The following is a 27,948-nucleotide window of genomic DNA, read 5'->3' as shown; positions in this document are numbered from 1 at the left end:
CAACGCAGTGCTCCTTCATCTGGAAAAACAATAGAAACATAATACTTTGTATTGTATTAGGATAACAAGCTTGTTATAGTACTGTTGGAAGTGGCTATGAATGGATTATGCTCTGCTCTGCTCCACTGTGTGTGTGTGTGTATTTGCGTGTGTGCGTGTGGGTGTGTGTGTGTGTGTGTGTGCACGTGTCTGATGCCTGCATGTGAGCGTGGCTTGTCCTTTCCACCTGAAACCTAAGCATATGCAGCGGACGAACGGAGGGTCTGCATGGACCAGAGAGAGCTGGAGAGATCTACTTGCTGAAGGTACAGTGTCTTACTTTATACATCATGATACTGTGTTTCATCATTCTGTAACTTGCAAATAAAGAGCCTAAGCAAAGGTTGTCTTGTAATTTTAGCAATTTTGCTACAATAGGAAACATTTACATGCATTCTGCATTTCATGCTGTCATTTGTTTGAATAGTAGTTTTTAGCAATAGTGTTAGTTCCAGTTCCAATAGTGCCCCAATAGTCCTAGTTTGAGTAACAATAGTGCTCCAATAGTGTTAGTTTCACTGACAATAGTGTTCCAATAGTGTTAGTTTCAGTAACAATAGTGCTAGTTCCAGTTCCAATAGTGCTCCAATGGTGCTAGTTCCAGTTCCAATAGTGCTCCCATAGTGCTAGTTTCAGTTCCAATAGTGCTCACATAGTGCTAGTTCCAGTTCCAATAGTGCTCCAATAGTGCTAGTTCCAGTTCCAATAGTGCCCCAATAGTGCTTGTTCCAGTTCCAATAGTGCTCCAATAGTGCTAGTTCCAGTTCCAATAGTGCTTCAATAGTGTTAGTTCCAGTTACAATAGTGCTCCAATAGTGCTAGTTCCAGTTACAATAGTGCTCCAATAGTGCTGCAATAGTGCTCCAATAGTGCTAGTTCCAGTTCCAGTAGTGCCCCAATAGTGCTTGTTCCAGTTCCAATAGTGCCCCAATAGTGCTAGTTCCAGTTACAATAGTGCTCCAATAGTGCTCCCATAGTGCTCCAATAGTGCTAGTTCCAGTTACAATAGTGCTCCAATAGTACTAGTTCCAGTTACAATAGTGCTCCAATAGTGCTTGTTCCAGTTCCAATAGTGTTCCCATAGTGCTAGTTCCAGTTCCAATAGTGCTCCAATGGTGCTAGTTCCAGTTACATTAGTGCTCAAATAGTGCTAGTTCCAGTTACAATAGTGTTCCAATAGTGGTCCAATAGTGCTAGTTCCAGTTCCAATTGTGCCCCAATAGTGCTTTTCCGGTTCCAATAGTGCTCCCATAGTGCTAGTTCCAGTTCCAATAGTGCTCCAATGGTGCTAGTTCCAGTTACAATAGTGTTCCAATAGTGGTCCAATAGTGCTAGTTCCAGTTCCAATAGTGCTCCAATAGTGCTAGTTCCAGTTACAATAGTGTTCCAATAGTGGTCCAATAGTGCTAGTTCCAGTTCCCATTGTGCCCCAATAGTGCTAGTTCCAGTTACAATAGTGCTCCAATAGTGTTAGTTCCAGTTCCAATAGTGCTCCAATCGTGTTAGTTCCAGTTCCAATAGTGCTACAATAGCGCTAGTTCCAGTTCCAATAGTGCTACAATAGTGCTAGCTCCAGTTACAATAGTGCTCCAATAGTGGTAGTTCCAGTTACAATAGTTCAAGAATAGTGCTCCAATAGTGCTAGTTCCAGTTACAATAGTGCTCCAATAGTGCTCCAATAGTGCTCCTATAGTGCTAGATCCAATAGTGTTAGTGGCACTTACAATAGTGTTCCAATAGTGTTAGTTTCACTTACAATAGTGCTCCAATAGTGTTAGTTTCACTTACAATAGTGTTCCAATAGTGTTAGTTTCACTTACAATAGTGCTCCAATAGTGCTAGTTGCAGTTACAATAGTGCTCCAATAGTGCTCCAATATTGTTAGTTTCACTTACAATAGTGTTCCAATTATGTTAGTTTCACTTACAATAGTGCTCCAATAGTGTTAGTGGCACTTACAATAGTGCTCCAATAGTGTTAGTTTCACTTACAATAGTGCTCCAATAGTGCTAGTTGCAGTTATAATAGTGCTCTAATTGTGTTAGTGTCACTTACAATAGTGTTCCAATAGTGTTAGTTTCACTTACAATAGTGCTCCAATAGTGCTCGTTGCAGTTACAATAGTGCTCCAATCGTGTTAGTGTCACTTACAATAGTGCTCCAATAGTGTTAGTGTCACTTACAATAGTGCTCCAATAGTGCTAGTTGCAGTTACAATAGTGCTCCAATAGTGTTAGTGTCACTTACAATAGTGCTCCAATAGTGTTAGTTTCACTTACAATAGTGCTCCAATAGTGCTAGTTGCAGTTACAATAGTGTTCCAATAGTGGTAGTTGCAGTTACAATAGTGTTCCAATAGTGTTAGTTTCACTTACAATAGTGCTCCAATAGTGGTAGTTGCAGTTACAATAGTGTTCCAATAGTGTTAGTTTCACTTACAATAGTGCTCCAATAGTGCTAGTTGCAGTTACAATAGTGTTCCAATAGTGTTAGTTTCACTTACAATAGTGTTCCAATAGTGGTAGTTGCAGTTACAATAGTGTTCCAATAGTGTTAGTTTCACTTACAATAGTGCTCCAATAGTGCTAGTTGCAGTTACAATAGTGTTCCAATAGTGTTAGTTTCACTTACAATAGTGCTCCAATAGTGGTAGTTGCAGTTACAATAGTGCTCCAATAGTGTTAGTGTCACTTACAATAGTGCTCCAATAGTGTTAGTTGCAGTAACCTTTAAATATATTGTAATATTACAGTGGGTGTGCGTTTCTGGTAATTACGTTTCATATCAATTTGTAAATGTTGCAGTTGCCTTTTACAATAACAAACTTTGATTTCATGTTACAAAAATAAATAATGTAATTTCAGGAACAAATTGATAGCATTTTGATACTTTAGGAGCCTGTCTCATTTGAGTATTATTATTTATTTTTTGTACAAAAGCTGCTGACAAATAACACATGTCTGTAAAGGCAAAATATCTGAAAACAAAAATAACAAAGAAACAGACAGAGAATACACAGATGTAGGATATTATTTTGATCGCCCTGTTGCAGGAGAACGTTTAAAACTAGTGGTGTAGTTGAGGTTTAAAAAGTCTTCTGAAGTTTGTAATTTCCACTTTGGAATACAACATATCCATGAACCACATTTTCTGTTGCTGCTGTAGCAAACTGGCTCAATTTAAGATCCTACATCTGTAAGTGCTTGAGTAAGAGATGAAGTAAAATCTTAATGACTTGCTAAACTGCTTGCTAGGTAAATGGCCTGTTGTTAGGTTAAAGAAAACACACACCCCCAGGCTCTCAGCAGATAGCTGTTAGTGTGCCCACCTGCTGGCTTGCTACCCACGCCAGATGAGTCCAGGCCCTAAAGTGCCCATTCACATGACCAGGTACTTCCACTGCCAGTTGGAGGCCATGGCCATGGGACCACTTTCACTATCACAGTTCTTAAGTAATCTGTGTTCTTTCTGCCATCAGTTTTACACTGACATTTGTGTCAAATTTTCAGGTGTTTACTTCAAATATTTACGTTTAATGGAAATTGAAGTGCATGCTTTCAGTTGTCTGAGGTGACTTTTTTTATGTCCATTTTGTTGTTTCGTGTTATACAGATATTCCGTGAAGGAGTAGATGACCATTGATACAATCTGAGGTGAATTTGTCATTCAGTTATTGTGATTTGAACTATTTCCACATAGTTTCAATATAGCTGCTCACGCCACTGAGAAAAACATACTTCAGACATCTCCTTACCCCATGCAATATGAACCTATATCCTAACCCTGCATCACAGCAGAGTAAATGCAGTGTCTTTTTTGTTGTTGTCAATTTATCATTATCACATGTAACTAATCTACTTTTATATGCATGTCCAGCATGAGGATTTGAAAGCTTCTTGAGATAAAATACACTACACTCCCCCTCTTCAATCCTGTAATGTTTACAAGTGTGAAACACACACCTCTATGAGCACAAGCTGTGTCGCATTACATAGTCATTCTATCCTTACATGGCCAAGTTGAGCTTAGCATGAGCATGAAAGCCCATATGATCAGACAGGCAGCTTTATTCCAGGGGGGCTGATGATAACTGATCTTCACAGTACAAAGCTCTGCAGGCCTTTTCATGTCACCTACATTGAGTGGAGGGGCTGCTGCTGCTGAGCTGGAGGATAAAGTGGCTGGCCCATTGAAGAGAGTAAAGAGGCCAGTAGCAGACAATGCTCCACTGCCATTGCGGTGCCACTGAAATACACAACCAAAATAGGAATTAGAGAGCGAGAGAGAGAGCACAAGAGAGAGAGAGAGATCTAGTGAGAGAGTGCTAGAGAGAGAGATCTAGTGAGAGAGCGAGCTAGAGAAAGAGAGAGATAGAGAGAGAGAGAGAGAGAGAGAGAGAGAGAGAGAGAGAGAGAGAGAGAGAGAGAGAGAGAGAGAGAGAGAGAGAGAGAGAGAGAGAGAGAGAGAGAGAGATGGAGGAGAGAGATGGGGGAGTGGTGCTAAGTGAGCTCTTTCATATATTGCATGGAGCATTTAGAAAATGCATGCACACATGCACATGCACAAGAGAACTGCAACAGTGCAACAAGATTGGCAACCCCGTTTGGATGCAAAATAATACTATGAATGTTATTAGTTACACACTATAATAAATCCACGATCAGACAAATAATTACAAACAACATAGTGAAATTGTAAAATAATCCCCGCTAGGCCCATGATTAAACTGGTCAAACAATCAAGCCACCTTTTTCAAATCTACTCATATAATCTCTGATTCACCGCATAAAATGAATATGATATGTGATTTTCGCACTGTTTTTCAGGACACAAGCACTCCTGTTCCCATGGACAAGCCTCTCTGGACTTCAGCGTCAGGTGGAGCCCTGCAGTAGGATGCTGGGGTCTATGTCTGTCTGTGGTCCCCCTGCTGTGGCCTCTCACCTTTGGCTGCTCATTTTCTCCTGCTCTCTTCACAGTCAACCAGCCCTGTCTGACCTTGGTGAGTGAGAGGCAAACTGAATACAGTGAATACAGTGCACGGTATGTATGCTTTCGCCTTTGTTGCTGTTATTGCAGTTTGATGTCAAAGAGTGGAGCCAAATTTGGTCATGCAAATGCTGTTGCCAAATTATTTCACACTTATTGTGAGAGTAATACTTGAGAGTAATACCAATACTTGTCACAGCCGTGCAACCAATACTTGTCACAGCCGTGCACACACACACACACACACACACACACACACACACACACACACACACACACACACACACACACACACACACACACACACACACACACACACACACACACACACACACACACACACACACACACACACACACACACACACACACACACACACACACACCTACATACAAATGCATACGCCTACATACAAATGCACACGCCTGGTTGCTGCACAATGATTGCATAATACTGGTGATTATTTATTTTTTGGGTCATATCATTAATCACATTTACAGAACAGACTATACATTTTCATGAGCGATATAGGACCACACTTTATGACCTGCAACACTAATACTATGAGTTATTTGTGTATCAATGAAATGCTGATACTGTCATGATTTCTGCTATGATCGAGACTAGTTTTCTAAATAGTCCCCATGCTAATTTCCAGACCTCATGCATACATGTGACAAAAGGCCTGAAAAAAAAACCCTGCTCCAGCTTCATCTGTCTCCTAGCAACACACAGCTTCACAAACACTGTTATCTGATTATCAAGGTTCTCAGATAAATTGACAGTTTGGGAACCTTCAATCATTAGATCTTTTGTAAATTCATATATGAATGTGAATCATCTTCTGTTGTTTTATTCTGTAGAGTAATAACTCAAAACGATACTCACTTTCACTGGCTACTTCACTGTCAATGATTGCAGCTAATGTTTTGAAGTAAAGTATTCATATTACATACAGTATCTAGCCATTTGGGTGCCTAACTGGTGCATTAATCAGCTCTGTGTCCTTTCACATGACAAGTTACTGACAAGCAGAGACTGACTGGGTCTCATGTGTTACTTAACCTACAGTATAGGATCTTAGCTTTTAGCCGGTTGGTATCTTGAGGAATAGACACTGCCTGGAACACAGTTTTACCAATCAGCATTCAGGATTCGACTCTGATTAGTGAAGCCTCAGAATTAGTATTTCAATTTGCTGTCTGTTCGCTCTCTCTCTCTCTCTCTCTCTCTCTCTCTCTCTCTCTCTGGTTTGTGTCTCACACTTCTGTCTATGGTCAGTGTTCTCCACCCGTCCAGAGGATAGTGCTGGTGTGCTGGGTGCTCCCCTCACACTACACTGTGCAGTGTCTGACTCCAGCCGCCAGGGGGCACTGCCTGTTCGATGGGAAAGGGCCAGCGGAGAGGCAGCAGCACTGAGTCCTGGTCCTGACAAAGGGATCCACCAAGTGGCCAATGGATCTCTGTTCTTCCTCCAGCTGAGAGAAGGGGACCTGGGGAGATATGTATGTAGTGCAGGCATTGGAGACAAACACATCAGGACTGTTGTCCAAGTGATGGAAGCTGGTTTGTTGGCCTTCTCACCTCTTGTGCATGCCTCTGCTGAAGCAATACAATGCATTTACATTAGCTTTAGTACACAGAACATATTTGTATGTGATGTCTGTTTCAGAAATGAGAAAAGCATAGATACATTTGATCCTTCGTTTGACACTGTGTGTGTAGAGCTGGAGGCAGTGTTCTTTAGTCCTCAGTCTCAGACGGTCAGTGAGGGTCAGACAGTGTTCCTCCAGTGTGTCTCAGGGAACAGCTCACCCCCTGCACACATCACCTGGCTCAAAGACAACACCCTCTTCACCAAAGGCACTCAGATGCAGGTATCGAATGCATTAGTCTGTGCATGGATTTGATTGCATGTCTTTTTTGTGTCTTTGTATATGTGGATATTTGATTGTGTGTGGCTGTGTGTATGTCTAAATGCACACTATGTTACTCCAGGGCCAATATGGAGGGGGTAACCAGAGGAAGACCTCAGGCACTCTGCACCTCTCTAATGTCTTAATAGAGGACGAAGGGGAATACGTCTGTGTCACACACAACGCCTTAGTGAACAGCAGCCTGGAGAGCAAAGCAGCTACACTCACTGTACAAGGTGAGACAATGCACAGCCTCTTCCCTACTCCCTGCTTACCCCCTCTCTCTGCCCTGTCTTCTTAGAACAGCATGAATGACGGAACTAGAGTTGTTGCCAGTCTTTTTTCTGTTTTAGCCAGCTCCTGTATCAATCTACACTGCCTTCAGAAAGTATTCATACCCCTTGACTCATTCCACATTTTATTGTGTTACAGCCTGAATTAAAAATAGATTTTGTTCTCACCCATCTACACTCAATACACCATAACGACAAAGTGAAAACACGTTTTAATATCTAGTCTACTAAACTATATGGAATTGTTTTAAGAAGGTCATACCTAGGACCATTTAACTATTTGATTCTGAATTCTGAAGTTTAAAAAAAAAGATATACACAATTGTTTTTGGCCTTACTGCTATTAGCCCATACAAATGTTATGCAGGTGAATGAGGACCCAAAAGCGACTTGGCGAAAACAGTCTTTAATCCAGTTTAAGGAAATAGCAATACTCCTAGACAAATCGGAGCGGTAAATAAAGCATAAAAACAATTTCACTCGTAATCACGAGAACTGACTGGAGACTCGATAATAAACTGCAGGTTGCCTCGGGAAGGCACTTGACCGTAGCAGACTCAGACACCTGCTCACCACGCAGCATCTGAGGGAAACACGACACGACAGGGCGATACAAAGACACAGCACGGTGAACAATAGACAAGGATCCGACAGGGCAGAAACGGAAAACAAGGGGAGAAATAGGGACTCTAATCAGGGGAAAAGATAGGGAACAGGTGTGGGAAGACTAAATGATTGATTAGGGGAATAGGAACAGCTGGGAGCAGGAACGGAACGACAGAGAGAAGAGAGAGAGGAAGGGAGAGAGAAAAAAGGGGAACGAACCTAAAAAGACCAGCAGGGGGAAAACGAACACAAGGAAAAGCAAAATGACAAGACAATATAAGACAAAACATGACAGTACCCCCCCACTCACCGAGCGCCTCCTGGCGCACTCGAGGAGGAATCCTGGCGGCAACGGAGGAAATCATCAATAAGTGAACGGTCCAGCACGTCCCGAGACGGAACCCAACTCCTCTCCTCAGGACCGTAACCCTCCCAATCCACTAAGTATTGGTGACCCCGTCCCCGAGAACGCATGTCCATGATCCTACGTACCTTGTAAATAGGTGCGCTCTCGACAAGGACGGGAGGGGGGAGGGAAGACGAACGGGGGTGCGAAGAAAGGGCTTGACACAGGAGACATGGAAGACAGGATGGACGCGACGAAGATGTCGCGGAAGAAGCAGTCGCACAGCGACAGGATTGACGACCTGGGAGACACGGAACGGACCAATGAACCGTGGAGTCAACTTACGAGAGGCTGTCGTAAGAGGAAGGTTGCGAGTGGAAAGCCACACTCTCTGGCCGCAACAATACCTAGGACTCTTAATCCTACGTTTATTGGCGGCTCTCACAGTCTGTGCCCTGTAACGGCAAAGTGCAGACCTCACCCTCCTCCAGGTGCGCTCACAACGTTGGACAAACGCTTGAGCGGAGGGAACGCTGGACTCGGCAAGCTGGGATGAGAACAGAGGAGGCTGGTAACCCAGACTACTCTGAAACGGAGATAACCCGGTAGCAGACGAAGGAAGCGAGTTGTGAGCGTATTCTGCCCAGGGGAGCTGTTCTGCCCAAGACGCAGGGTTTCTGAAAGAAAGGCTGCGTAGTATGCGACCAATCGTCTGATTGGCCCTCTCTGCTTGACCGTTAGACTGGGGATGAAACCCGGAAGAGAGACTGACGGACGCACCAATCAAACGACAGAACTCCCTCCAAACCTGTGACGTGAATTGCGGGCCTCTGTCTGAAACGGCGTCTAACGGGAGGCCATGAATTCTGAACACATTCTCGATGATGATTTGTGCCGTCTCCTTAGCGGAAGGAAGTTTAGCGAGGGGAATGAAATGTGCCGCCTTAGAGAACCTATCGACAACCGTAAGAATCACAGTCTTCCCCGCAGACAAAGGCAGACCGGTAATGAAGTCTAGGGCGATGTGAGACCATGGTCGAGAAGGAATGGGGAGCGGTCTGAGACGACCGGCAGGAGGAGAGTTACCTGACTTAGTCTGCGCGCAGTCCGAACAAGCAGCCACGAAACGGCGCGTGTCACGCTCCTGAGTCGGCCACCAAAAGCGCTGGCGAATAGACGCAAGAGTGCCTCGAACACCGGGATGACCAGCTAACTTGGCAGAGTGAGCCCACTGAAGAAGAGCCAAACGAGTGGAAACAGGAACGAAAAGAAGGTTACTAGGACAAGCGCGGCGACGCAGTGTGCGTGAGTGCTTGCTTAACCTTTCTTTCAATTCCCCAGACTGTCAACCCGACAACACGCCCATAAGGAAGAATCCCTCGGGGATCAGTAGAAGCCACAGAAGAACTAAAAAGACGGGATAAGACATCAGGCTTGGTGTTCTTGCTACCCGGACGGTAAGAAATCACAAACTCGAAACGAGCGAAAAACAACGCCCAACGAGCCTGACGAGCATTAAGTCGTTTGGCAGAACAGATGTACTCAAGGTTCTTATGGTCTGTCCAAACGACAAAAGGAACGGTCGCCCCCTCCAACCACTGTCGCCATCCGCCTAGGGCTAAGCGGATGGCGAGCAGTTCGCGGTTACCCACATCATAGTTGCGTTCAGATGGCGACAGGCGATGAGAAAAATAAGCGCAAGGATGAACCTTATCGTCAGACTGGAAGCGCTGGGATAGAATGGCTCCCACGCCTACCTCTGAAGCGTCAACCTCGACAATGAATTGTCTAGTGACGTCAGGAGTAACGAGGATAGGAGCGGACGTAAAACGTTCTTTTAGAAGATCAAAAGCTCCCTGGGCGGAACCGGACCACTTAAAACACGTCTTGACAGAAGTAAGAGCTGTGAGAGGGGCAGCAACTTGACCGAAATTACGAATGAAACGCCGATAGAAATTAGCGAAACCTAGAAAACGCTGCAACTCGACACGTGACCTTGGAACGGGCCAATCACTGACAGCTTGGACCTTAGCGGAATCCATCTGAATGCCTTCAGCGGAAATAACGGAACCGAGAAAAGTAACGGAGGAGACATGAAAAGAGCACTTCTCAGCCTTTACGTAGAGACAATTTTCTAAAAGGCGCTGTAGAACACGTCGAACGTGCTGAACATGAATCTCGAGTGACGGTGAAAAAATCAGGATATCGTCAAGATAGACAAAAACAAAGATGTTCAGCATGTCTCTCAGAACATCATTAACTAATGCCTGAAAAACAGCTGGCGCATTGGCGAGACCAAACGGCAGAACCCGGTACTCAAAATGCCCTAACGGAGTGTTAAACGCCGTTTTCCACTCGTCCCCCTCTCTGATGCGCACGAGATGGTAAGCGTTACGAAGGTCCAACTTAGTAAAGCACCTGGCTCTCTGCAGAATCTCGAAGGTGATGACATAAGGGGAAGCGGATAACGATTCTTAACCGTTATGTCATTCAGCCCTCGATAATCCACGCAGGGGCGCAGAGTACCGTCCTTTTTCTTAACAAAAAAAACCCCGCCCCGGCCGGAGAGGAAGAAGGCACTATGGTACCGGCGTCAAGAGACACAGACAAATAATCCTCGAGAGCCTTACGTTCGGGAGCCGACAGAGAGTATAGTCTACCCCGAGGAGGAGTGGTCCCCGGAAGGAGATCAATACTACAATCATACGACCGGTGAGGAGGAAGGGAGTTGGCTCGGGACCGACTGAAGACCGTGCGCAGATCATGATATTCCTCCGGCACTCCTGTCAAATCGCCAGGTTCCTCCTGAGAAGTGGGGACAGAAGAAACGGGTGGGATGGCAGACATTAAACACTTCACATGACAAGAAACGTTCCAGGATAGGATAGAATTACTAGACCAATTAATAGAAGGATTATGACATACTAGCCAGGGATGACCCAAAACAACAGGTGTAAAAGGTGAACGAAAAATCAAAAAAGAAATAGTCTCACTGTGGTTACCAGATACTGTGAGGGTTAAAGGTAGTGTCTCAAATCTGATACTGGGAAGATGACTACCATCTAAGGCGAACATGGGCGTAGGCTTGTCTAACTCTCTGAAAGGAATGTCATGTTTCCGAGCCCATGCTTCGTCCATGAAACAACCCTCAGCCCCAGAGTCTATCAAGGCACTGCATGTAGCACCCGAACCGGTCCAGCGTAGATGGACCGACAAAGTAGTACAGGATCTAGATGGAGAGACCTGAGTAGTAGCGCTCACCAGTAGCCCTCCGCTTACTGATGAGCTCTGGCTTTACTGGACATGAATTAACAAAATGTCCAGCAAGTCCGCAATAGAGGCACAGGCGGTTGGTGATCCTCCGTTCCCTCTCCTTAGTCGAGATGCGAATACCTCCCAGCTGCATGGGCTCAGTCTCTGAGCCAGAGGAGGGAGATGGTTGCGATGCGGAGCAGGGAAACACCGTTGACGCGAGCTCTCTTCCACGAGCCTGGTGACGAAGATCTACCCGTCGTTCTATGCGGATGGCGAGAGCAATCAAAGAGTCCACACTTGAAGGAACCTCCCGGGAGAGAATCTCATCTTTAACCACTGCGCGGAGTCCCTCCAGAAAACGAGCGAGCAGCGCCAGCTCGTTCCAGTCACTAGAGGCAGCAAGAGTGCGAAACTCAATAGAGTAATCCGTTATGGATCGATCACCTTGGCATAGGGAAGCCAGGGCCCTAGAAGCCTCCCTACCAAAAACTGAACGGTCAAAAACCCGAATCATCTCCTCTTTAAAGTTCTGGTAATTGTTAGAGCAATCAGCCCTTGCCTCCCAGATAGCTGTGCCCCACTCTCGAGCCCGGCCAGTAAGGAGTGAAATGACGTAAGCAACCCGAGCTCTCTCTCTAGAGTATGTGTTGGGTTGGAGAGAGAACACAATATCACACTGGGTGAGAAAGGAGCGGCACTCCGTGGGCTGCCCGGAGTAGCAAGGTGGGTTATTAACCCTAGGTTCCGGAGGCTCGGCAGGCCAGGAAGTAACAGGTGGCACGAGACGAAGACTCTGGAACTGTCCAGAGAGGTCGGAAACCTGAGCGGCCAGGTTCTCCACGGCATGGCGAGCAGCAGACAATTCCTGCTCGTGTCTGCCGAGCATGGCTCCTTGGATCTCGACGGCAGTGTTACGAGCGTCTGTAGTCGCTGGGTCCATTCTTTGGTCGGATCCTTCTGTTATGCAGGTGAATGAGGACCCAAAAGCGACTTGGCGAAAACAGAGTCTTCAATCCAGTTTAAGGAAATAGCAATACTCCTAGACAAATCGGAGCGGTAAATAAAGCATAAAAACAATTTCACTCGTAATCACGAGAACTGACTGGAGACTCGATAATAAACTGCAGGTTGCCTCGGGAAGGCACTTGACCGTAGCAGACTCAGACACCTGCTCACCACGCAGCATCTGAGGGAAACACGACACGACAGGGCGATACAAAGACACAGCACGGTGAACAATAGACAAGGATCCGACAGGGCAGAAACGGAAAACAAGGGGAGAAATAGGGACTCTAATCAGGGGAAAAGATAGGGAACAGGTGTGGGAAGACTAAATGATTGATTAGGGGAATAGGAACAGCTGGGAGCAGGAACGGAACGACAGAGAGAAGAGAGAGAGGGAGGGAGAGAGAAAAAAGGGGAACGAACCTAAAAAGACCAGCAGGGGGAAAACGAACAGAAGGAAAAGCAAAATGACAAGACAATATAAGACAAAACATGACAACAAAAGCAAGGAACAACAGATAGTCCCAAAAACAAATCAAAAGGAAGTTTGTTCTGAAGAGGCTGTCCTATATCTTAGAGATATAAGAATGATCAGGAAACGTTTGTTTTAGTTTTTTTCTTGTGTAATTAACCCCGTATTTCTAGCACTGAACAGTCTCCATGTACATATACTTCCATACATTTTTTTCAACTGGTACCGGGGGACCTTCAGATGAGTCTTGTGAGGCTTGTAGCAATACAACCGACATGTACGTGTTTGTGAGTCTCAGAGGGGGTCATAGTGTGCAGCTCAAATTGTTCAGACGCTACAGACAGAAGTTGGCAGATCAGCGGTACCGACTTCAGACAAGTCCCGAGACCCTTGTGCGGGTCGGAGAACAAAACAGAGAACCCCATCGTGTTCGGGATAGTCTCGTATTTTCATAGAGTGGTAATTTGTAGACCAGAATACTTTGTAGGCTAAACCGTTTGGAGGCTACAGGGAAATTCTGTGAGAAGAACGATTTTCGGGATGTCTCATGGTCAAATCAAAGTGTATTGGTCACATGCACATATTTAGCAGATGTTATTGCGTGTGTAGTGAAATGCTTGTAATAAAGTATGTAAACATTATTAAAATGACCAGCTTTGATGCACCAGGCCGTGGCTCGGTTAGTTGATGTCCTTGATGATCCTTTTGGCCTGCCTGTGACATCGGGTGCTGTAGGTGTCCTGGAGGGCAGGCAGTGTGCCCCCAGTAATGCATTAGGCAGACCGCAACACCCACTGGAGAGCCCTGTGGTTTGCGGGTGGTGCAGTTGCCGTACCAGGCGGTGATGCAGCCATACAGGATACTCTCAATTGTGCATCTGTAAACGTTTGTGAGAGTCTTAGGGGCCAAGCCAAATTTCTTCAGCCTTCTGAGGTTGAAGAGGTGCTGTTGTGCCTTCTTCACCACACTGTCAGTGTGGGTGGGCCATTTCAGATCGTCAGTGATGTGTACGCCGAGGAACTTGAAGCTTTCCACCTTCTCCGCTGCGTTCCCATCAATGTGGATCGGTGCGTGCTCCCTCTGCTTATTCCTGAAGTCCACGATCAGCTCCTTCGTTTTCTTGATGTTGAGGGAGAGGTTATTTCCCTGGCACCACACTCCCAGGTCCCTCACCTCCTCCCTGTACGCTGTCTCGTCATTGTTGGTAATCAGGCCTACTATGGTTGTGTCGTCTGCAAACTTGATGATTGAGTTGGAGGCGTGTGTGTCCACGCAGTCATGGGTGAACAAAGAGTATAGGAGGGGGCTGAGTACGCACCCTTGTGGGGCCCTGTGTTGTGGATCAGTGAAGTGGAGGTGTTGTTTCCTACCTTTACCACCTGGGGGCGGCCCGTCAGAATGTCCAGGACCCAGTTGTACAGGGCGGGGTTCAGACCCAGGGCCCTGAGCTTGATGATGAGCTTGGAGGGATACTATGGTGTTGAAGACTGAGCTAAAGTCAAAGAACAGCATTCTTATATAGGTATTCCCCTTGGCCAGGTGGGATAGGGCAGTGTGCAGTGCAATAGTGACTGCATTGTCTGTGGATATATTGGGGCGTAAGCAAATTGAGGTGGGTCTAGTGTATCAGGTAAGGTGTAGGTGATATGATCCTTAACTAGCCTCTCAAAGCACTTCATGATGACATTTAGTTCAGTTACCTTTGCTTTCTTGGGTACAGGAACAATGGTGGACATCAACTATAAATACCTAGGTGTCCGGCTAGACTGTAAACTCTCCTTCCAGACTCATATTAAACATGTACAATCCAAAATCAAATCTAGAATCGGCTTTCTATTTCGCAACAAAGCCTCCTTCACTCACGCCGCCAAACTTACCCTAGTAAAACTGACTATCCTACCAATCCGTCCGATTTGTTACCAAATCATCGTATACCACCCACCACTGCTACCTGTATGCTCTAGTCGGCTGGTCCTCGCTACATATTCGTCGCCAGACCCACTGGCTCCATGTCCTCTATAAGTCTATGGTAGGTGAAGCTCCGCCTTATCTCAGTTCACTGGTCACGATAACAACACCCACCCTTAGCTGGAGCTCCAGCAGGTGTATCTCACTGATCATCCCCAAACACCTCATTTGGCTGCCTTTCCTTCCAGTTCTATGATTTCAGTGACTGGAACAAATTGCAAAAATCTCTGAAGTTGGAGACTTTTATTTCCCTCACCAACTTTAAACATCAACTATCTGAGCAGCTAACCGATCACTGCAGCTGTACATAGTCCATCGGTAAATAGCCCACCCAATCTACCTACCTCATCCCCATACTGATTTTATTTTATTTACTTTTCTGCTCTTTTGCACACCAGTATCTCTACTTGCACATCATCATCTGCTCATTTATCACTCCAGTGTTAGTCTGCTAAATTGTAATTATTCGCTCCTATGGCCTATTTATTGCCTACCTCCTCATGCTTTTGCACACACTGTATATAGACTTTCTTTTCTCTACTGTGTCATTGACTTGTTTGTGTTATTGGCTTGTTTATTGTTTACTCCATGTGTAACTCTGTGTTGTTGTGTGTGTCACACTGCTTTGCTTTATCTTGGCCAGGTCGCAGTTGCAAATGAGAACTTGTTCTTAACTAGCCTACCTGGTTAAATAAAGGTGAAATAAAAATCTTGAAGCAAATGGGGACAGCAGACTGGGATAGGGAGAGATTGAATATGCCCGTAAACACTCCAGCCCGCTGGTCTGCGCATGCTCTGAGGACGTGGCTATGGAAACCTTCAGGGGCGGCAGCCTTGCGAGGGTTAACATGCTGGCAAACACCGCTCTTGCTCTGTCACCTTTCCCCGCAGATAGGGAGTGCAATATTGGCAGATGCGGAGGGTTGAGACACATCCAATACAAACATATCTCTAGCTTAAACTGACATGGGGATTGTTTTATTATGCTAATTTGATTTCCATGGGGGCGTGGACATCGACTCTAGTCTTTTTTTTCACCATTGGCCTCATGGGGAAATACCTGAGCGTTTTCCTTCCTCTCCGGCAACTGAGTTAGGAAGGACGCCTGTATCTTTGTAGTGACTGGGTGTATTGATGCACCGTCCAAAGTGTAATTGATAATTTTACCATGCTCAAAGCCATATTACATTTTTTACCCATCTACCAATAGGTGCCCTTCTTCATATGGCATTCAAAAAACTCCCTAGTCTTTGTGGTTGAATCTGTGATATTCACTGCTTGAGTTGGTTACAGAGATGAAGTAGTAATTCATAAATCACGTTAAAGAGTATTATTGCACACATAGTCCATTCCAATTATTATGTGGCTTGCTAAGCGCATTTTTACTCCAGAAGTTATTTAGGCTTGACATAACAAAGGGGTTGAATACTTATTGGCTCAAGACATAACAGATTTTCATTTTCAAATAATTTGTGAAAATATCTAAATACAGAATTCCACATTGACATTATAGGCTATTGTGTGTAGGCTGTAACACAACAACGTGTGGAACAAGTCAAGGGGGTTAAACATTTCCAAAGGCACTGCATATCTGCTGTCCTCTGCTGTACTGCTGTACTGCTGTCCTCTGCTGTACTGCTGTACTCTGCTGTACTGCTGTACTGCGTGGCGAAGCACAACACCAACTCCATCTTCAAGTTGACACCACAGTTGTAGTCCTCATCACTGACAAGGAGTCCGCCTACAGGGAGGAGGTCAGAGACCTGACAGTGTGAGGCCAAAACAACAACTTCTGCCTCAATGTCAGCGAAACGAAGGAGTTGATTGTCGACTTCAGGAAGCAGGGAGGAGGACATGCCTCGATCAACAACGACGAGGCTGTAGTGCAAAGAGTCAGCAGCTTCAGGTTCCTCGGCGTCCTATCACCGAGAAGATCACATGGACTGACAACACCACAGCCCTGGTCAAGAATGCGCAACAGCACCTCTACTTTCTCCGACAGCTCTGCAAATTATACCGCAGCATCATCGAGAGCTTCCTGACCGGCTTCATCACCGGCCTGTTACCGAAACTGCTCTGTTCACAACCGTGAAGCCATTCACGGTTGGTTTTTGGAGTTTTATGACTACTTATTAAATGGCTCCGTTTATACCAAGTTCGTTTTCCTGTGCCTGACTTCCCTGCCACCGACACGCACCCATTACAGAATCTCCGACCATAACTATGGAGTCAGCAGGAGAGGGTATTGAGGTGGAGGAGCACGTCCAGGAGCATGCAGTTATGCTCTACCATCTTGGCGCCGCCATGGATCACGTTGTCCAGACAATGGACCGCTGGGAGAGACAGGGAGTTCTTCCAGCGCATCCACCAGCACAACTGGGGTCTCCCCTGAGTGCCCCTTTCCCGAATGAACCCAGTGGGATCCGTCTCTCCTTGCCACAGGAGTACGACGGGAGGGCTACGAACTGCCACGGGTTCTTGTTGCAGCTAGACCTCTATTTTGCCACCGTCCACCCGGCTCCATCGGACCATGAGAGGGTGTCTGCCCTCGTCTCGTGCCTCACCGGGAGAGCCCTGGAGTGGGCCAACGCCGTGTGGAGAGAGGGAGATGCGGCGTTGGACCAGTTTGAGGAGTTCACCCGCCGTTTCTGGGCAGTCTTCGACCACCCACCAGAGGGTAGAGTGGCGGATGAGCTCCTCTACCATCTGAGGCAGGAGACGAGGAACACCCAGGAGTTCGCCCTGGAGTTTAGGACCCTGGCTGCAGCCGCAGGATGGAACAACAGGGCCCTGATCAACCATTACAGCTGCAGTCTGCGCGAGGACATCCGTCGGGAGCTGGCCTGCAGAGACACCACCCTCAAGTTTGACCAGCTGGTGGACCTTTATTTCACCTGTCCATCCAACTGGACAACCTTCTGGCTACTCGTGGACATTCAGATCGGGGTCTGGTGGTTCCATCCTCCCCCACTTGCTCTCAGATAACCATGGAGCTGGGACGGGTGGTGTGCAGGGAGACCGGAGGGGGTTCACGCTCGTGTACCATCTGTGGCAGCAGAGGTCACACTGTCGGTATGTGCCGGGTTGGTTCCTCTGGGAAGCAAGGCAGCAGGCAGGGCGCTTTGGCGTCACCCCAGGTAAGCCGGCACCACTCTCACCCAGAGCCCACTGTTGTTCATATGTTTGTGTCTGTCACGTTCCCTGAGTTTTCCCCTCATTCCCAGCATAAGGCGCTCGTCGCATAAGGCGCTCGTCGATAAGGCGCTCGTCGACAGCTGGGAATTTTATTGATAGAGCTTTAGCCTATAGTTTAGGGATCCCCATATTTCCCGTGGATGTGCCCCTCCCCGTTCACGCCTTAGATAGTCGACCATTAGGGTCAGGGTTGATTAGGGAGGTCACCGCACCTTTGGGCATGGTGACGCAGGGGGGTCATACGGAGAGAATTAGTCTCTTCCTCATTGACTCTCCTGCGTTTCCTGTGGTGCTGGGTCTACCCTGGTTAGCTTGTCATAACCCCATGGTATCTTGGCCACAGAGGGCTCTCACGGTTGGTCGCGAGAGTACTCAGGTAGGTGTTTAGGGGTTTCCGTTGGTGCTACAATGGTGGAGAGTCCAGACCAGGTTTCCACCGTGCGCATCCCCCTTGAATTGTTATGCAGGTGAATGAGGACCCAAAAGCGACTTGGCGAAAACAGAGTCTTTAATCCAGTAAAGTAAATATACAATCATAAAGCACAATTCCACTCGTAATGACGAGAACAGACTGGAGACTCGATCATGAACTGCAGGTTGCCTCGGGAAGGAACTTGAACGTAGCAGACTCAGACACCTGCTCACCACGCAGCATCTGAGGGAAACACGACACGACAGGGCGATACACAGACACAGCACGGTGAACAATAGACAAGGATCCGACAGGGCAGAAACGGAAAACAAGGGGAGAAATAGGGACTCTAATCAGGGAAAAGATAGGGAACAGGTGTGGGAAGACTAAATGATTGATTAGGGAATAGGAACAGCTGGGAGCAGGAACGGAACGATAGAGAGAAGAGAGAGAGGAAGGGAGAGAGAAAAAGGGGAACGAACCTAAAAGACCAGCAGGGGGAAAACGAACAGAGGGAAAAGCAAAATGACAAGACAATATAAGACAAAACATGACAGTACCCCCCACTCACCGAGCGCCTCCTGGCGCACTCGAGGAGGAATCCTGGCGGCAACGGAGGTAATCATCAATAAGTGAACGGTCCAGCACGTCCCGAGACGGAACCCAACTCCTCTCCTCAGGACCGTAACCCTCCCAATCCACTAAGTATTGGTGACCCCGTCCCCGAGAACGCATGTCCATGATCCTACGTACCTTGTAAATAGGTGCGCTCGACAAGGACGGGAGGGGGAGGGAAGACGAACGGGGTGCGAAGAAAGGGCTTGACACAGGAGACATGGAAGACAGGATGGACGCGACGAAGATGTCGCGGAAGAAGCAGTCGCACAGCGACAGGATTGACGACCTGGGAGACACTGAACGGACCAATGAACCGCGGAGTCAACTTACGAGAAGCTGTCGTAAGGGGAAGGTTGCGAGTGAAAAGCCACACTCTCTGGCCGCAACAATACCTTGGACTCTTAATCCTACGTTTATTGGCGGCTCTCACAGTCTGTGCCCTGTAACGGCAAAGTGCAGACCTCACCCTCCTCCAGGTGCGCTCACAACGTTGGACAAACGCTTGAGCGGAGGGAACGCTGGACTCGGCAAGCTGGGATGAGAACAGAGGAGGCTGGTAACCCAGACTACTCTGAAACGGAGATAACCCGGTAGCAGACGAAGGAAGCGAGTTGTGAGCGTATTCTGCCCAGGGGAGCTGTTCTGCCCAAGACGCAGGGTTTCTGAAAGAAAGGCTGCGTAGTATGCGACCAATCGTCTGATTGGCCCTCTCTGCTTGACCGTTAGACTGGGGATGAAACCCGGAAGAGAGACTGATGGACGCACCAATCAAACGACAGAACTCCCTCCAAACCTGTGACGTGAATTGCGGGCCTCTGTCTGAAACGGCGTCTAACGGGAGGCCATGAATTCTGAACACATTCTCGATGATGATTTGTGCCGTCTCCTTAGCGGAAGGAAGTTTAGCGAGGGGAATGAAATGTGCCGCCTTAGAGAACCTATCGACAACCGTAAGAATCACAGTCTTCCCCGCAGACAAAGGCAGACCGGTAATGAAGTCTAGGGCGATGTGAGACCATGGTCGAGAAGGAATGGGGAGCGGTCTGAGACGACCGGCAGGAGGAGAGTTACCTGACTTAGTCTGCGCGCAGTCCGAACAAGCAGCCACGAAACGGCGCGTGTCACGCTCCTGAGTCGGCCACCAAAAGCGCTGGCGAATAGACGCAAGAGTGCCTCGAACACCGGGATGACCAGCTAACTTGGCAGAGTGAGCCCACTGAAGAACAGCCAAACGAGTGGAAACAGGAACGAAAAGAAGGTTACTAGGACAAGCGCGCGGCGACGCAGTGTGCGTGAGTGCTTGCTTAACCTTTCTTTCAATTCCCCAGACTGTCAACCCGACAACACGCCCATAAGGAAGAATCCCCTCGGGATCAGTAGAAGCCACAGAAGAACTAAAAAGACGGGATAAGACATCAGGCTTGGTGTTCTTGCTACCCGGACGGTAAGAAATCACAAACTCGAAACGAGCGAAAAACAACGCCCAACGAGCCTGACGAGCATTAAGTCGTTTGGCAGAACAGATGTACTCAAGGTTCTTATGGTCTGTCCAAACGACAAAAGGAACGGTCGCCCCCTCCAACCACTGTCGCCATCCGCCTAGGGCTAAGCGGATGGCGAGCAGTTCGCGGTTACCCACATCATAGTTGCGTTCAGATGGCGACAGGCGATGAGAAAAATAAGCGCAAGGATGAACCTTATCGTCAGACTGGAAGCGCTGGGATAGAATGGCTCCCACGCCTACCTCTGAAGCGTCAACCTCGACAATGAATTGTCTAGTGACGTCAGGAGTAACGAGGATAGGAGCGGACGTAAAACGTTCTTTTTCAGAAGATCAAAAGCTCCCTGGGCGGAACCGGACCACTTAAAACACGTCTTGACAGAAGTAAGAGCTGTGAGAGGGGCAGCAACTTGACCGAAATTACGAATGAAACGCCGATAGAAATTAGCGAAACCTAGAAAGCGCTGCAACTCGACACGTGACCTTGGAACGGGCCAATCACTGACAGCTTGGACCTTAGCGGAATCCATCTGAATGCCTTCAGCGGAAATAACGGAACCGAGAAAAGTAACGGAGGAGACATGAAAAGAGCACTTCTCAGCCTTTACGTAGAGACAATTTTCTAAAAGGCGCTGTAGAACACGTTGAACGTGCTGAACATGAATCTCGAGTGACGGTGAAAAAATCAGGATATCGTCAAGATAGACAAAAACAAAGATGTTCAGCATGTCTCTCAGAACATCATTAACTAATGCCTGAAAAACAGCTGGCGCATTGGCGAGACCAAACTGCAGAACCCGGTACTCAAAATGCCCTAACGGAGTGTTAAACGCCGTTTTCCACTCGTCCCCCCTCTCTGATGCGCACGAGATGGTAAGCGTTACGAAGGTCCAACTTAGTAAAGCACCTGGCTCCCTGCAGAATCTCGAAGGCTGATGACATAAGGGGAAGCGGATAACGATTCTTAACCGTTATGTCATTCAGCCCTCGATAATCCACGCAGGGGCGCAGAGTACCGTCCTTCTTCTTAACAAAAAAAAACCCCGCCCCGGCCGGAGAGGAAGAAGGCACTATGGTACCGGCGTCAAGAGACACAGACAAATAATCCTCGAGAGCCTTACGTTCGGGAGCCGACAGAGAGTATAGTCTACCCCGAGGAGGAGTGGTCCCCGGAAGGAGATCAATACTACAATCATACGACCGGTGAGGAGGAAGGGAGTTGGCTCGGGACCGACTGAAGACCGTGCGCAGATCATGATATTCCTCCGGCACTCCTGTCAAATCGCCAGGTTCCTCCTGAGAAGTGGGGACAGAAGAAACGGGTGGGATGGCAGACATTAAACACTTCACATGACAAGAAACGTTCCAGGATAGGATAGAATTACTAGACCAATTAATAGAAGGATTATGACATACTAGCCAGGGATGACCCAAAACAACAGGTGTAAAAGGTGAACGAAAAATCAAAAAAGAAATAGTCTCACTGTGGTTACCAGATACTGTGAGGGTTAAAGGTAGTGTCTCAAATCTATTACTGGGAAGATGACTACCATCTAAGGCGAACATGGGCGTAGGCTTGTCTAACTCTCTGAAAGGAATGTCATGTTTCCGAGCCCATGCTTCGTCCATGAAACAACCCTCAGCCCCAGAGTCTATCAAGGCACTGCATGTAGCACCCGAACCGGTCCAGCGTAGATGGACCGACAAAGTAGTACAGGATCTAGATGGAGAGACCTGAGTAGTAGCGCTCACCAGTAGCCCTCCGCTTACTGATGAGCTCTGGCTTTACTGGACATGAATTAACAAAATGTCCAGCAAGTCCGCAATAGAGGCACAGGCGGTTGGTGATCCTCCGTTCCCTCTCCTTAGTCGAGATGCGAATACCTCCCAGCTGCATGGGCTCAGTCTCTGAGCCAGAGGAGGGAGATGGTTGCGATGCGGAGCAGGGAAACACCGTTGACGCGAGCTCTCTACCACGAGCCTGGTGACGAAGATCTACCCGTCGTTCTATGCGGATGGCGAGAGCAATCAAAGAGTCCACACTTGAAGGAACCTCCCGGAGAGAATCTCATCTTTAACCACTGCGTGGAGTCCCTCCAGAAAACGAGCGAGCAGCGCCGGCTCGTTCCACTCACTAGAGGCAGCAAGAGTGCGAAACTCAATAGAGTAATCCGTTATGGATCGATCACCTTGGCATAGGGAAGCCAGGGCCCTAGAAGCCTCCCTACCAAAAACTGAACGGTCAAAAACCCGAATCATCTCCTCTTTAAAGTTCTGGTAATTGTTAGAGCAATCAGCCCTTGCCTCCCAGATAGCTGTGCCCCACTCTCGAGCCCGGCCAGTAAGGAGTGAAATGACGTAAGCAACCCGAGCTCTCTCTCTAGAGTATGTGTTGGGTTGGAGAGAGAACACAATATCACACTGGGTGAGAAAGGAGCGGCACTCCGTGGGCTGCCCGGAGTAGCAAGGTGGGTTATTAACCCTAGGTTCCGGAGGCTCGGCAGGCCAGGAAGTAACAGGTGGCACGAGACGAAGACTCTGGAACTGTCCAGAGAGGTCGGAAACCTGAGCGGCCAGGTTCTCCACGGCATGGCGAGCAGCAGACAATTCCTGCTCGTGTCTGCCGAGCATGGCTCCTTGGATCTCGACGGCAGTGTTACGAGCGTCTGTAGTCGCTGGGTCCATTCTTTGGTCGGATCCTTCTGTTATGCAGGTGAATGAGGATCCAAAAGCGACTTGGCGAAAACAGAGTCTTTAATCCAGTAAAGTAAATATACAATCATAAAGCACAATTCCACTCGTAATGACGAGAACAGACTGGAGACTCGATCATGAACTGCAGGTTGCCTCGGGAAGGCACTTGAACGTAGCAGACTCAGACACCTGCTCACCACGCAGCATCTGAGGGAAACACGACATGACAGGGCGATACACAGACACAGCACGGTGAACAATAGACAAGGATCCGACAGGGCAGAAACGGAAAACAAGGGGAGAAATAGGGACTCTAATCAGGGAAAAAGATAGGGAACAGGTGTGGGAAGACTAAATGATTGATTAGGGGAATAGGAACAGCTGGGAGCAGGAACGGAACGATAGAGAGAAGAGAGAGAGGAAGGGAGAGAGAAAAAGGGGGACGAACCTAAAAAGACCAGCAGGGGGAAAACGAACAGAGGGAAAAGCAAAATGACAAGACAATATAAGACAAAACATGACATGAATATATGCCTTTTTGGATCTCGCCTTCTCCAAAAAGAATGCGACTCAATTACCACCTCATCGACGGGGCGATTGTGTGATTGACCTCCTGGTAGACGCTGCACTACCCAGGAGTCACGTGTATCCCCTCTCACAGGCGAAGACGGAGGCTATGGAAACATATGTCTCCAAATCCCTGCATCAGGGGTACATTCGGTCCTCCACTTCACCCGCCTCCTCGAGTTTCTTTTTTGTGAAGAAGAAGGAGGGGGTCTGCGCCATTGTATTGACTATCGGGGTCTGAATCAGATCACTGTGAGGTATAGTTACCCGCTACCTCTCATAGCCACAGCGATTGAGTCAATGCTCGGGGTGCACTTCTTCACCAAACTAGATCTCAGGAGAGCTTACAACCTGGTGCGTAACCGAAAGAGAGACGATTGGAAGACGGCTTTCAGTACCACCTCTGAGCAATATGAGTACCTCGTCATGACGTACGGGTTGATGAATGCGCCATCAGTCTTCCAAGCCTTTGTAGACAAGATTTTCAGGGACCTGCACTGGCAGGGTGTAGTGGTGTATATTGATGACATGTTGATATACTCCGCTACACGCGCTGAGCATGTGTCCCTGGTGAGCAGAGTGCTTGGATGCCTGTTGGTGCATGACCTGTACACCAAGGCTGAGAAATGCCTGTTTTTCTAACAGTCCGTCTCCTTCCTTGGGTATCGCAATTCCACTTCAGAGGTGGAGATGGAGAGTGACCGCATTGCAGCCGTGTGTAATTGGCCGACTCCCACCACGGTAAAGGAGGTGCAGCGGTTCTTAGGGTTTGCCAACTACTACCGGAGGTTTATCCGGGATTTTGGTCAGGTGGCGGCTCCCATTACCTCACTGCTGAAGGGGTGCCCGGTGCGCTTGCAGTGGTCAGCTGTGGCAGACAGGGTATTTAGTCACCTGAGGGCTCTGTTTACCTCGGCTCTCATGTTGGCCCATCCGGATCCCTCTTTGGCGTTCATAGTGGAGGTGGATGCATCCGAGGCTGGGATAGGAGTGGTGCTCTCTCAGCTCTCGGGTACACCACTGAAGCTCCGCACATGTGACTTCTTCTCGAAGAAGCTCAGCCCGGCGGAGCGAAACTATGATGTTGGGGACCGGGAGCTATTGGCTGTAGTCAAGGCCTTGAAGGCGTGGAGACATTGGCTTGAGGGGGCTAAATACCCTTTTCTCATCTGGATTGACAACCACAATCTGGAGTACATCCGGGCGGGGAGGAGACTGAACCCTCGCCAGGCAAGGTGGGCCATGTTTTCCACCCGTTTTGTATTTACCCTTTCCTACAGACCAGGCTCTCAGACCGTTAAGGCAGACACATTGTCCCGGCTGTATGAGAGGACCGGCCCATGGATCCCACTCCCATACTCTTGCCTGGTGGCACTGGTAGTGTGGAAGCTGGACGCAGAAATTGAGCAAGCATTGTATACAGAGCCCGCTCCCCTTGTCTGGCTGGGTGTCTGTACATTCCATCTGCTGTCCACGACCGGCTAATCTATTGGGCCCACACGTCACCCTCCTCTGGTCATCTTGATATCGGATAAGGATGGTGCGCTGTATTAGTGGGAAGTACTGGTGGCCCACTTTAGCTAAGGACGTGAGGGTTTATGTTACCTGTGCGCCCAACGAAAGGCTCCTAGACACTTACCCGTTCCACAGAGGCCATGGTCGCACCTGTCGGTGGATTTCCTGTCTGATCTTCCTCCTTCACAGGGTAACACCACGATCCTGGTCGTTGCGGATCATTTTTCTAGTGTCTGATCGGGGTCCCCAGAGAGAGAGTTCCCAGAGAGTAACTGCAGGTGGAGAGAGTTAACCAGGATGTAGGTAGGTTTCTGAGGTCTTATTGCCAGGACCGGCCGGGGGAGTAGGCAGCATTCGTGCCCTGGGCAGAGATGGCCCAGAACTCGCTCCGCCACTCCTCCAATAACCTTTCTCCCGTCCAGTGTGTATTGGGGTATCAGCCGGTTCTGGCTCCTTGGCATCAGAGTCAGACCGCCGAAGTCGGTCCCTCTCCTTGTTCGGACGGTGTTCGGCGGTCGACGTCATCGACCTTCTAGCCATCACTGATCCATTTTTAATTTTCCATTGGTTTTGTCTTGTCTTCCTCCACACCTGGTTCCAATCCCATCAATTACATGTTGTGTATTTAACCCTCTGTTTCCCCTCATGTCCTCGTTGGAGATTGTTTTATTGTATGTTATGTGCAAGTCATGTGTCGGTGTGCGACAGGTTTTGTACCCACTTATATTATTTTTTGTATATTTTGGTTTTTGGAGTTTTATGAGCACTTATTAAACAACTCATACATTTATACCAAGTTCGTTTTCCTGCGCCTGACTTCCCTGCCACCGACACGCACCCATTTTTGTTTTTTTACATTTTATTTATCCGTTATTTTACCAGGTAAGTTGACTGAGAACATGTTCTCATTTGCAGCAACAACCTGGTGAATAGTTACAGGGGAGAGGAGGGGTATTAATGAGCCAATTGTAAACTGGGGATTATTAGGTGACCATGATGGTTTGAGGGCCAGATTGGGAATTTAACCAGGACACCGGGGTTAATACCCCTACTCTTAGGATAAATGCCATGGGATCTTTAATGACCTCAGAGAGTCAGGACACCCATTTAACGTCCCATCCGAAAGACGGCACCCTACACAGGGCAGTGTCCCCAATCACTGCCCTGGGGAATTGGGATATTTTTTAGAACAGAGGAAAGAGAGCCTCCTACTTGCCCTCCAACACCACTTCCAGCAGCATCTGGTCTCCCATCCAGGAACTGCCCAGGACCAACCCTGCTTAGCTTCAGAAGCAAGCCAGCAGTGGTATGCAGGGTGGTATACATGAATAAGGCTTGAAATGACTTATATGCTTTCTAAATATAGCATAATAAAATTATTAAATGACTAACAATAAGATTTCACCTTCCTTATAACTGTATAATGTTTAGTGTTTGAGAAAATGTGCATATTTTCTAAAGGTCTCTCTTGATCAACGTCTCACAGAGCTCTAGCTTGGCTTGCAGAACTCGTTAGGAACTCGTTGTTTTTGTTTAATATTAACAGATTAATGGCTAATAAATCCATTTCTGAATGTGCTTCTGTGATGAAACCACTCTCTCCTGCTGAGCTACGAGCTGATGGACATTCAGAAGTGCAAATGAAATGGTAGGAGGTACATCCCAGCTTCAGTTCACACAGGCTCAGAAAAAGTACTCCTGGAACTACACACTACTGCCTAATTCTCACTTGAAACATTATGTTTGTGTTTAATTGGCTAAATTATACATTCTGTTAACATTATGACACCAAAGTGATCTGTTCATGAATTTTGTAGTCTATGACATTTACATATGATCATTTTTCACTCAGTAGTTGGGTGTAGTGAACTACTTTTTCAAAGTAACTTTAGTTAAGTAAGCTAGATTTTTCTTAAGGGTCGTTTTAGTGTAGCTTAACTTCTTTCAGTGTGGAATAATTGGTAGCTTGGTAAACTATATTTTCAGAGTAGCTTTCCCAACACTGACAGGAAGCAACTGTAGAGTGTTGAGACACACCCCCATGTTTATCTGTTGAACATTACACAGGAAGTGCTCCCCCCACACACACACACACACACATGTACTGTATCTATTGCTCTGCAGGAGTCCCTACAGGGCTGCAGATCACTCAGGGCCCTGACAACCTCACCATCGCCATGCAGACAGAGGTCTCCATGTGCTGTGCTGCCCGAGGCTTCCCAGCTCCCACAGTGCAATGGTTCAAAGACAGCCATCTCCTGGCGAACAGCTCCTGCTTGAGTTTGCAGAACAAGGGGCAGCTGCTTGTGTTCAAGTGAGGCAATCTTGAGGACACTATGACATTACCATTGTTTTTGAATTTATCTTTAAATCCAATGTAAAAAGCATCTGTGCTCCACATTCCCAGGAATGTTTCTGAGGAAGATGAGGGTTCCTACCACTGTGAGGCCAGGAATGAGAGGGAGACTGTCAGATCTCAGCCTGCCTATCTCCTCCCAGCAGGTACTGTATACCATGCTCTGGTTGTTATTATTCCAACCTAAATATCAATACTATC

The 27,948-nt window shown here is 47.5% G+C and overlaps 1 protein-coding gene across 5 annotated transcripts in view; it reads left to right on the top strand.

Annotated features, from left to right (window-relative positions):
- The first annotated feature begins 233 nt into the window (after positions 1 to 233).
- Positions 234 to 27,948, top strand: part of LOC124036131 (mucin-4-like) — a 49,397-nt gene continuing 21,682 nt past the window's right edge. For 2 of the 5 annotated variants that reach the window (XM_046350293.1, XM_046350291.1), the window contains exons 1-7: positions 234 to 305; positions 3,652 to 3,692; positions 4,866 to 5,041; positions 6,310 to 6,905; positions 7,027 to 7,180; positions 27,516 to 27,705; positions 27,799 to 27,893. In XM_046350293.1, the coding sequence (XP_046206249.1) occupies positions 4,936 to 5,041; positions 6,310 to 6,905; positions 7,027 to 7,180; positions 27,516 to 27,705; positions 27,799 to 27,893 (1,141 nt within the window). In that variant the 5' untranslated portion in view covers positions 234 to 305; positions 3,652 to 3,692; positions 4,866 to 4,935. Of the gene's footprint in view, positions 306 to 3,651; positions 3,693 to 4,865; positions 5,042 to 6,309; positions 6,906 to 7,026; positions 7,181 to 27,515; positions 27,706 to 27,798; positions 27,894 to 27,948 lie in introns of those variants that run through there. The other 3 variants (XM_046350294.1, XM_046350292.1, XM_046350296.1) reach the window with 3 other exon arrangements.

Source organism: Oncorhynchus gorbuscha, linkage group LG05 (genome assembly GCF_021184085.1).
Source record: "Oncorhynchus gorbuscha isolate QuinsamMale2020 ecotype Even-year linkage group LG05, OgorEven_v1.0, whole genome shotgun sequence".
NCBI lineage: Eukaryota > Metazoa > Chordata > Actinopteri > Salmoniformes > Salmonidae > Oncorhynchus > Oncorhynchus gorbuscha.
This window is presented reverse-complemented; position numbering and strand designations above follow the sequence as displayed.